The sequence below is a fragment of the Manis javanica genome, chromosome 16 (genome assembly GCF_040802235.1).
Source record: "Manis javanica isolate MJ-LG chromosome 16, MJ_LKY, whole genome shotgun sequence".
Taxonomy (NCBI): Eukaryota; Metazoa; Chordata; class Mammalia; order Pholidota; family Manidae; genus Manis; species Manis javanica.
The window spans coordinates 44739873-44751021 of NC_133171.1; the positions used below are offsets into that span (position 1 = coordinate 44739873).

General features: G+C 48.5%; 1 protein-coding gene across 2 annotated transcripts; it reads right to left on the reverse strand.

Moving 5' to 3' along the window:
• Window positions 1–142: 142 nt before the first annotated feature.
• MYMX (myomixer, myoblast fusion factor) lies at window positions 143–1532 on the reverse strand. Of its 2 annotated transcripts, none has more exons than XM_017676261.3 (2): window positions 1388–1532; window positions 143–906 (listed from the first exon to the last, which is right to left on the reverse strand). In XM_017676261.3, exon 2 carries the CDS (start codon window positions 891–893, stop codon window positions 639–641), a length of 255 nt encoding a protein of 84 aa, XP_017531750.1. In that variant the 5' UTR covers window positions 894–906; window positions 1388–1532; the 3' UTR covers window positions 143–638. The 2 variants fall into 2 exon arrangements, with proteins under 2 accessions (XP_017531750.1, XP_073080758.1); XM_073224657.1 differs by lacking the exon at window positions 1388–1532 and adding an exon at window positions 1252–1337.
• Between the last annotated feature and the right edge of the window lie 9617 nt (window positions 1533–11149).

The window sequence follows — 11149 nt, forward strand, 5'->3', positions numbered from 1 at the left end:
ACTTCCAGGAGGTGCGGACAGAGGGACAATGGCATGGGAAGCAAAAGGAAGCTTTAAGTTGTTCCCCACCCCCACCCCCTGGCCAGGTTAGACAGTGTTGCGTCAGAGGGTGGGTGACAAGACGTTCAAGGCGTCCCAAGAATTCAAACCAACAAGGTTTTATTGAGCATCTGCTGCATGCTGGCCTAGGGGCAGGACTGCCTCCCCAGGATCCAAGGTCTTACTATTTTAAATTAAACCCTTAGTTTGGAAGACAGTCTGAATTAGTCTTGTCCCTCTCTGCTAGAGTGTCAGTTGTCCACGGGTTAAATATTGTCCCTCGCTGGACCTCATGTCCCCATTTTCCTGGAGGAGAAAGGGGAGAGTCGTATCTTTCTCCCTTGAGATCAGAGGGGATCAGGAAAGTTACACAGGGAGGGAGGGAGGGGTAATGAGCAGTTTTCTGCTAGAGGCATGACATCCATCCAGTCATTTTTGCTGGGAGTAGGGAGGCATGTCCTGGTCAGACCCCTCTCCTGCTCATCTCCCCACCATGTCTTCTGCCCACTGGGTGGGCTGTGGTCAGTAATGATGCCAGGACTGTGCTACTCCGAAAGAAAGCGTGTCAATGGATATGGCCGCTACTAGGACTTGTGGCCTCATTTTTGGGGGCTTAGTCTCCCCCTCCTCTCCGGGCGCGCCACTCTAGAGGCCTCCTCAGCATCTGGAGGGTGTCTCTGGCTGAGGACGAACAATAGACAGCCCAGCAAAGCCTCTCGCATGTCGTGGGAGCCCAGGCGTTGAGCCAGTCTGCGCAGCAAGGGCAGGAGGTGCTGGCGGGCCAGGCGGGCGGCAGGCAGCAGCAGACGGGCCAGCAGTGTCCTCACCAGCATCGGGAGCAGCGGAACAGGCATGGCGGGTTGGTGACTGTGAAGGCAATGGAGACTAGGCTTGCCCCTTCCCTGCTCCCCCACTCACAGGGCAAAGACTTGGGGTGGACAGGATTCCCCCATATTGCAGTCTTTCAGTTTACACCCTAATGCTCCCCCAGTCCTCCATTCATGGGTCATTTGTGTTTTTCTGAAGCCCTTTCTCTTGGCAAGATAGCTGGGTGGGAGAGTTCTCACCAAAGGGCAGACCCAGCCAAGGCATGCATAAAGCTGGGGCCAGGACCTGCAGAGTGCCTCCAGGGGCCACTCCTGTTCCCTGGACCCTCCCCTCCTGTAGTCACCCCCCTTCTCATGCACACCCTCAGTCTCCCTGCATCCCCACCTCTTCTCCCTCCGTCCAGCAGTTCTCTCCCAGGCAATTCTGTTTTCTTTTGACGGCCCTTGATCCACCCTGACCTGACACTTACTACCCTCCCAAACCCCCACACCCATCCCCACCGATCAGCAGCAGCTCTCACCAGTCAGAACTGCTGCTCAGAATCAGTCTCTGGCTGAATTTGCCTGCAAGGGGCACTGCCTCACTGGACTCTACAGAGCTGCCCCACCCAGCTGAGCCCCACCCAGGAGAGCTTGCTTGGGTGAGGAAGCAATGAACAGACAGCTGTGTTCTGGCACCTGGTACATTGAGGGCAGGAGGCAGCTGGGCTGGAAGAAGTAATTGGAAGGAGCATATGCTGAAATTCTTCCTGCTGGGGACAGACCTCAAATTACACTTTCAAGGGTGTGACCACAGAAATGGCACATTGATTCTTCTGGGCTCCAGTCCCCTCCTCTGTTATCTCAGTAATTGGGAGTATCTGGAAGCAGTAACCAGAATGGAACAATGCATGTAACCCCCTCTGTCCAAACCTCAGAAGCTGTAAGGCTGCAGCCCAGACATACCAGGCATGCTCACTGTGGCTGAGACAGGGAGACTGGGATCTGGGCAGTCCCTTGTGGCTGTCTCCTGGGGGTAGAAGAGCAGGGTCAAGGTCCATCTCATAGCTCGGCCCAGATGGACACAGGTGGGTGGCACTTCCACTCAGGGACAGGAAGAGGGATACCCACTTCAGGACCCTCTTCTCTGTTCCACTCCCCCAAGATTAAACCAAGTTCCATGAAATAGCAAGATACAGGATCAGCCTGGGGGTTTGTTTTTAAATACCTTATTCTCCTACTTCATAAATTGGGTACAATCTCTACCTTGCTGGACTCAGATGAGATAATGGCCATGCAAGTGTTTTGTGAACTTCACTGCCTTGGGAGTGTGATCACTTACATCATCCTAGCACCAGCCTCATTGGCATCATCACCATCTCCAAAACCATCAAAGACCCTGAAGAAAGAAAAATGTCAGAAAGACCTGTCCCACTTCTGCCTGGAGAAAGCAGGGAAGAAGGGCTGGAGTACAGATTACACTCATCATAGTCTTCCTCTCCTTCCTGTTGCTTCCTGAGGAGTTCTGATGGCCATGCGTCACCTCTGGGTCGAGGGCAGGACATATATTGAGTACACACATGTGCCAAGCCTGGGAACTCCTGATCTCACTCAGTTCTTACCACCACTTGGCAGGGAAGCCGTTACTATAACCATTGTACTAATGAAGAAACTGAGGTTCAGAGTGGCTAAGGAACTACACAAAATCACTCAGCAAATAAATGGCCTGATCTTGCCCCAAACCTGCCCCTCCCTCAGGTTTTCCCATCTCTACAACTGCATCTTTCTAGTTACTCTGACCAAAATCTTGGAAGTTATTATTGATGTCTCTCTTCCTATCACAGTTCACTATCCAGAAATTATTCAGAATCTTACGACTTCTCACTGACACCACCATGATTACTCTTGTCTTGAGCATTCATCATCTCTCACCTAAATTACGTAGTAACCTCTTAACTGGTTCCTGCTTCTCTTTTTTACAAAGTGACCAGAATGATCTTTATAAAACATGAATCAGATCCTGTTTTTTCTGCTCAAACTGTCCAATGGCTCCTGTCTCACTCAAAGTTAAAGCCAGAGGCTTTAATTGTGACCTACAAGGCCCTAGATGATCTGACTTCCCCTGGCTTCCTGATTCAACTTCTAGTCCTTGCCTGTCTTACTCTTCCCTAGCCACACTGGCCTTCCTGTGGCTCTTTAACTGTAACAGACATGTTTTTGCCCCAGGGCCTTTGCATCTACTATTGTTCCTGCCTGCAAGGCTCTTTCTCCAGGTGGCTACATGTCTATATTTCTCCCCTCATTCAAGTCTTTGCCTGGTGTTACCATCCATTCAATTTAAAAGCACACCCCTCCCCCCCATCTCCTGCTGCCTCCTTTCCATCTGCTCCTCTGCTTTGTCTCCACAGCAAATCATTGTCTGACATGCCATATACTTTATTTTACTCCCTTCTCTTGTTGATTATCTTCCACCCCTCACCATAATGTAAACTTCATGAGAGTAGGGACTTACATCTAGTTAGTCTGCTGCTGTGGCCCCAGTATTTGGCAATCAACATTTGATGGAAGAATAAATAAATGAAAGTTCTGTGACAGGATCCAAACCCCAGGCCTGCTTGCTCAGAGCCTGTGCTCCTGAGCCCCAGTGCCCCACTGATTCACACACACACACCCAGGATGTGTGTGAGAACCCTGGGGGCCAACGACAGCACGCCACTGGGAGGAGAGGAACTGACCGCACCCGGCCAAAGGCAGGGACAGCCTCAGTGTTCCCTCTGGGAATCTCCAAAATGCGTAATTGCAAGGGAACTATGGAGGCCTGACCAAGCACTGCCCCGATCTGCTAAACCACACCCCACCCCACCCAACCTCAGTTTCCATAGCTGTGGGATCTTCAGCTGTGAGATCCTTGGACCCTGGGCCTGGGGCCAGACTCCTGTCCCATCCCTACCACCTATAAGCAGAGAGAGGGGCTCCAGGGGCCAGGAACACTGGGGTAAGTAAGGGAAACAGGATGTTGTCTCAGGTAACAATGGGGAGCCCCAGAGGGTGTTGGGAAGGGAGCGGGGAGGGGCAGCGGCTGGGTCCAGGGCATGGGTCTAGCCAGGTCTAGTCAGTTTGCTGTCTATCCCCTTCTGGGGTGAACTCCCTCCCCATCTCCTTCCCACCCTCACCTGGGATTAATCTTACCCCCGGCCCTTCAGCCTGCCCCAGCATTTGCTCCAAGTCAGAAAACCAAGGTCTCACAGTCCTTAGGATTTCCTCAACCTTTCCTGGAAAGATAACCATCCTTTCTGGCAAAAAAAGCTGCCACAGGAGCAGTCTCTTCTAATTCCTGATTCAGCTTTGTTTAATGGATCCTGCCTGCACTGACTGGCCCTCTACCCTCCCATACTCTGCTGGCTGGGGAACGGCCAGCAACTTTGAGGAAATTGGCTAAACCTCCTGTTCCTTAAAGTCACTTAAAAAAAAAGTATCTAGGTGCCAACTTGTGAGTTGAAGCCTGTGGGCTGGTCAGTAAGTGACCTCTGGAGTCCTCCTCTCTGGTCCCCTCTGCTGATGCTCAGGCCCAGCCATCCAGAAGCAACCTGGGGACCCCATCACCTCCATCCGTAGGCATCAGTTACTTGGGCCATCCATGCCAGCAACATGCGTTGAGTGTGCACAATGTGCTGGACCTGTGCAAGGTGCCGGGGACACAGGACAGTTACACTAAATGTCAGCAGGGTGACAGATGAGCAGCTGGGTAAACCAAGGACGGGGTGTGAGAACTGTAACCACGCTAACGGGTTCTGGTAAGACCTGGGAGTGCTGGGCCTTCCGCCCCTCACACCCCTTTCTGCTTGTTCCCATCCAGGGGATGGAGGCACTCTGCAGCCTGGCCACTGCCTCTGCCACGTCCTGCAGGGGAGGTGAGGAGTGCTTCTGCGCTTGTGGCTCAGATCTGCTTTACGTGCTGGCTCAGGAGCCTCTCTCTGGATGGCTCTGGATGCCTGAGACGGTGCACAGCACAGCCAGGGGTGGGGATGACTGAAGCCATCTGCTATGCGGCGGCCCCCTTCCCCCATCGGCGATTATAATACCTGCCACTGACAGGATCAACAGATGGGAGAATACTTGGCTCCTAGAAGGTGTCCAGTAAACAAGCTCCCTTCCTTCCATTGTTTTGGGTTTTACCTCCCAGTACACCCTGAACCTGAGGCCAGCCGAGTTGGCCGCTCCTGGAAGGTCTGCCACGAGGCACCCTGATGCTCATGAGCAGCTGCCGACAGGATGCTGGGGCTCAGTTAATGCTTGCAGAATCAATGGAGGCCTAGGTCCCCTTGGGGCCTGGGGCCCTGGCTTGTTACAAGTCACTGTCCTGTTGGCCCTTCGGGGGGACCAGCAGTGGCCTAGAGCCCTTCCCATGTGTTGGAGGTTGAGGCAGTCTGAACCTCCAAGGAGTTTTGAAAAGAGGCCCCTCAAGGACAGTGGGTGCTGAGGGTGTGGGTGCCAAGCAGCATGTTGTGGAGGCTGGCCAGGCTTGGAAGTGCTGGTGGAGAAGGGCAGCGTGCTGGCCCAGAACTGGGAGTTCAGGCCTGTCACCTGTCACAGCACCTCTCTGCCGGTGACAATAGTCACTTATCTACCTGAGTGGGCTGCTGTGAGGACGCTTGGCCTGAATGTGGTGACAACTGAGTGAGTACTTTGTGGGTTGCAGCCCCTCTGGGGTAAGAGATTGTACACTTGAGAGGGATAGTCCCTTACTTATGACCACCATTCCTTTGCACCCTAACTCCAGGCAATGACAGACCCAAGAACAGGGTACTGGGCAGTAGTAGGACATGCCAGACATGCTTGTAAGACACAAAGAAAAGGGGGCAGGGAGTTGGATGTTGCCTGAGAGAGCAACTGGAGCTGACAGGTGGAGCCCTTGTCCCCCAAAACAGTTGCTCTGGTCAGGGAGAAAGAGGCCCAGAGTGCAGCCTGTGTAGAATGCAAGCCACTGTTCCCCTGAAACAACTGTTACCCTTCCCAGACTCAGCTGACAGGACCGGGGATGGGAGGTGTGAGCTCTGTCCGTGCCGGCAAGGCCTCACAGGAACATCGGCTGCTGGGGCAGGACAGCTGCTCCCTGGACAGTGGGAAGGAGGAGCCCCAACCCAGGGGCTGGAGTCGTGGGTAAGGAAGGTCGTGGCTGGCGTACTTGATGTGGGAAGGAAGAGTAACAAAACCCGTAGGAGTAAACCTAACAAAGACTGACCAAGACCCTAAAGGAGAAAACAAACAGTATTTTTCTATAGGGACCAAGAACGAAGACCTAAACATATGGATGGTCAAGGTAATGGTCAGGAAAGTTTTATGTTATAAAGCTATTATATCTCCCCCAGAGTAATCTGGAAATTCAATGCAATTCGATTAAAATCCCAACAGAGTTGGGTTTTTTTCCTTTCTGGAATTGGGTGAGCTGATTGTAAAATTCATATGGAATTAAAAAGGATCAAGACTACCCAAGTCATTCTGAAGATCTGGCCTATCTGTTAGATGGGAATTAAGACTGTGGCAAGAAGAGACACAGTGACTGAAGTACAGACTAGAGAGCTTAGAAACAGACCCAAGAGCATAAGGGTCAGAGGGGGGCATTTCTGGTCTGAGGAGAAGGGACATACAGGGTGGGAAATGAGGCTGGGATAGCTGGCCATACGTGAGGGAGAGAGAGGATTTGATCCTTGGACAGAGCAACTATAAAAATAAATTTCAGTGGCATTGAGGACCTGAATGTGGAGAGTAAAACTACAAAACATAGGAGCTGATCTTTAGGAATTGGGGATAGTAGAGAATCTTTTGTTTTATAGATTTTTACCAACCCTTTTGTTTATGGTAATTTTCAAAATTACACAAAAGTAGAAATAATAGTGTAATGAATCCCCGTGTGTCAATCACTCAGCTTTAGTGATAATTCAAAACATTTCAATTAACAAGACACTGCAGTTGACCCTTGCACAACACTTGGGGTTTAGGGGTGCCAACCCCCCTGCAGTCAAAAATCCATGTATAATTTTTGACTCCCCAGAAACTTAATTTCGAATAGTTTACTCTTGACTGGAAGACTTACTGATAACATAAACAGCTGATTAACACATACATGTTATAATTATTATATACTACATTTTTACAGTAAGCTAAGCTAGAGAAAAGAAAATGTTCCTTCAAATTGTCACGAATCTCAAAAAATTTTCCAATATATTTATTGAAAAAAAAATCCACTTATAAGTGAACCCGTGCAGTTTAAATCTGTGTTGTTCAAGGGTCAAATGTAGAAAGTGAAAGGATAGTCCTTCATAGGGAGAAGACATCTGCTATCTATGTAACTGGAAAAGATTGATATCAAACTTATATAAGGAATTTAGAATCAATAAGAAAACAATAAAAAGCAATAGAAAAATGAACAAAGGATATGAGCAGGTCATTTCCTGAAGAGGAAACATGAGTGGTCTGGATATATATGAAGTTACATTTCCATACCAGCATATGGGGCAGTGCAAACTAGATGCAGGGGAATTACCGTTTTGCACCCCTGCGAAGTGGAAACTCATGGGGTTTCCACTTTAAATCAAAAGCTAGAAATGATTAAGCTTAGTGAGGAAGGCATGTTGAAAGCTGACATAGGCTGAAACCTAGGCCTCTTGCACCAAGTAGTTACCTAAGTTGTGAATGCAAAGTTAAAGCTCTTGAAGGAAATTTAAACTGCTCCTCCAGTAATCACACGAATGATAAGGAAGCAAAACAGCCTTACTGCTTATATGGAGAAAGTTTTAGTGGTCTGCAAAGAATATCAAGCCAGCCACAACATTTTCTTAAGCTAAATCCTAATCCAGAGCAAGGCCCTGACTCTTCAATTCTGTGATGGCTCAGAGAGGTGAGGAAGCTGCAGAAGAAAAGGTTGGTTCATGAGGTTTATGGAAAGAAGTCATCTGTATAACAGGAAAGTGCCAGGGGAAGCAGCAAGTGCTGATGCAGAAGCTGCAGCAAATTATCTAGAAGATCTAGCTAAGATCATTAATGAAGGTGGCTACAGATTTTAAATGTGCATGAAACAGCCCTCTATTGGAAGAAGATGCCATCTAGGCTTTTGATAGCTAGAGAATTCAATGCTAGGCTTCAAAGGACAGGCTGACTCTTGTTAGGGGCTAATGCAGCTGGTGACATTGAGTTGAAGCCAATGTTTATTTACCATTCCAAGAATTCTAAGGCCTTTAAGAATTATGCTAAATCTACTCTGCCTGTGCTCTATAAATGGAACAACAAAGTCTGGAAGACCACACGTCTGTTTACAAGGTTTACTGAATATTTGAAGCCCACTATTGAGACCTAGTGCTCAGAAAAAAGATTCCTGCTCATTGACAATGTACTTGGTCCCCCAAGAGTTCTGATGGAGATGTACCTGAGATTAATGTTTTCATGCCTGCTAACCCAGCATCTATTCCACAGCCACCCATGGATCTAGGAGTAATTTTGACTTTCACATCTTATTATTTAAGAAATACATGTTGTTAGGCTTTACCTGCTATGGATAATGACTCCTTTGATGGATCTGGTCAAGTAAACTGAAAACCTTCTAGAAAAGATTCACCATTCTAGAATCCATTAAGAACATACATGATGCATGGGAAGAGGTCAAAATATCAATAAGGACAAGAGTTTCGAAGAAGTTAATTGCAACTTCATGGAAGACTTTGAGGAGCACCGCAGATGTGGTAGAAACAGTGTAAGAACTAGAATGAGAAGTGGAGCCTGAAGCTGGGACTGAACTGCTGCCATCTCATGATCAAACTTGAACAGACAAGGAGTTGCTTCTTATGGATGAGAAAAGACAGTGGTTTCTTGAGATCATCAGGAATCTACTGATGAAGATGCTGTGAAAATTGTTGAAATGACAGCAAAAGGATTTAGAAAATCACATGAAGTTGAAAGAGAGAGCAGGAGCAGGGTTTGAGAAGATTTGACTCCCATTTTGAAAGAGGTTCCAAATGCATGTCCATCCACTTGGATTCTGAACCCAATTCCAATGTGTGTGTTGGGGCGGGTCCCATGCAGGTCACCAAACAATTTGAGAACACCAGCCAGGTGTCCGAGAATTTCAGCTCAGTTCTGACACTGTCTACCCAAGACAGCACCAGAATCCCCAGGCTAAGGGCTCAGTTCTAAAAGACTCTCACCCTCCACCACCACGCCCTGAAGCCAGTCACAACTCAGGCTGTTCCCTGTGCTTCTGACCAACTGGCTACAGGTTAGAGGTTCCAACACCTCCCACAAGGTTCGATTAATTTGCTAGAACTCACGGATCTCAGGAAAACACTTATGTTTACCCATTTAATAAAGGATACTGTGAAAGAGATAGGTTAACAGCCAGATGAAGAGATACATAGGCCAAGGTCCCAAATACAGGAGAGCTTCTCTCCGCCCTGAGCTTGGGGCCCCACTCAGTGGTACATGGAAGTGTTCTGGTTCCCCAAGTGTGGGAGCTCTCAGAGAAACATGATGCAAAAAGAAATGGCAAGATGCTCTTCTCAGGGGTTGTTGTGGGGGCCTCATCACACAGTCAGGACTGGCTAAGTCACTGGCCATTGGGGGATTCAATCTCCAGCCCCTCCGCCCTCTTCCCTAGCAGGAAGTTGGGGTTTGGGGCTGAAAATTCCCACCCTCTCTAATCACGTGGTTGTCCCCCTGGCAACCAGCCTCTACCCTTGCAGTGGGGTTCAAAAAGTCTCTCATTAACATAACAAAACACCCATTTCACCTTCTGGCTCTGAAGTGTTTTCAGGAACTGTGGAGAAGACCAAAGATACCTGAGAAGCAAGCTTGGTCCTCTGAATCACGAAATGTATATATATCTTAGAAATCATTATATCTCAGCATGCTACAAAGAAATCATAAAAGGAAGAGTCAATTGTTGTGGTCAATAAACTTCTTTGTGGTCTTGCTCTAAGAAATTGCCCCAGCCACCTCAGCCCTCAGCAGCCACCACCCTGATCAGCCGCAGCCATCAGCATGGAGGCAGGACCCTCCACCAGCAAAAAGATCACCTTGCTCAAAGCTCAGAGGAGGGTGAGCATTTTTTAGCAATAAAGTATTTTTTAATTAAGTTTTATACCTTGTTATTATAGACATAATGCTACTGTATGTTCGATAGACTCCAATATAGTATAAACATAACTTTATTATGCACTGGAAACCAAAATTATTGGTTTGACTCACTTTGTTGTGGTTTGACTTCATTGCGGTGGGCGGGAACTGAACCTGTAGTGTCTCCAAGGTGTGCCTATATTGGTCTCCCTAATTCCTGGACCTCCCTGTCTCCCATCTTTTGCCCTCTCTGTCCCTCTCTGCCCTCCCCCACCCCCCGTTTCTGGGCCTCCAGCAGCAAGGGCAGTGTGGCCTGGCAGTTAGGAAGCACGGTGCTGGGAGGAAGCCTCTGGCTTCTAGCTGTCGCCTGGGGGCATCCTCCTTACTGTCCTCAGTCTCTCTGTGGGCACCCATAGTGGCCCCTGTCCACCCTCCCTCCCTTCCCAGCCCCACGGGCTGGAGTTGGTGTTTAGTGCCAGGGTTGAGGCTGGCATCAGGGGAGTGGGAACAGGACAGGCAAAGGAGGGAGGCCAGGGGAAACTACTGACGTGGAAGTGACCTCGTCACGCCACCCCCGTGGCTCTCCAGGGGAGCACGGCCTGCTCCCTGAGCCACAGCCTCAGAAGGACTGCCAGTGCCCATCAAGCCTCCCCTTACTTCTCTTCTCCTGCCCTTTATGAATCCAAGTGGAGACCCCCACCCAGGCTGACCTCTTCCCTCCATCTCCTTGCCCCCGTCTCACTCTTGGTGAGGGAATTCTGAAAATACGAGGGAAGGGCCTGGAAACCTTATCCTAAGAATGCTTAGAGGACCTGGAATGGTGGGTACTGACAGTTGTCAGTAAGTCCATGTTAATTACGACAAAACAGATGCTCTTAAACTTTTCTGTGTTTAATTCAACTAATGGGTATTTATTCTATTGAATCTGATAATACAAATTTCAAGGAACAGAAAATATCGGCATAGATATTTTTAAAGAGCTACATTTTGAACATGTGTCCATTCTTGGGATAGTGTAAGTGGATATTTACATAAAAATCTACCTAGAGAATTACCATTAGAGTTAGAGGGTGATTTTGTGACTGGGTCAATTTTAATTGAAGAAGGCTGCTCTCAGACCAAATAATACTATTATATTAGTAATAATAATAATAATAATAGTATTAGTTAGTTAGAGAGGCAATATCGGGTGGGGGTTA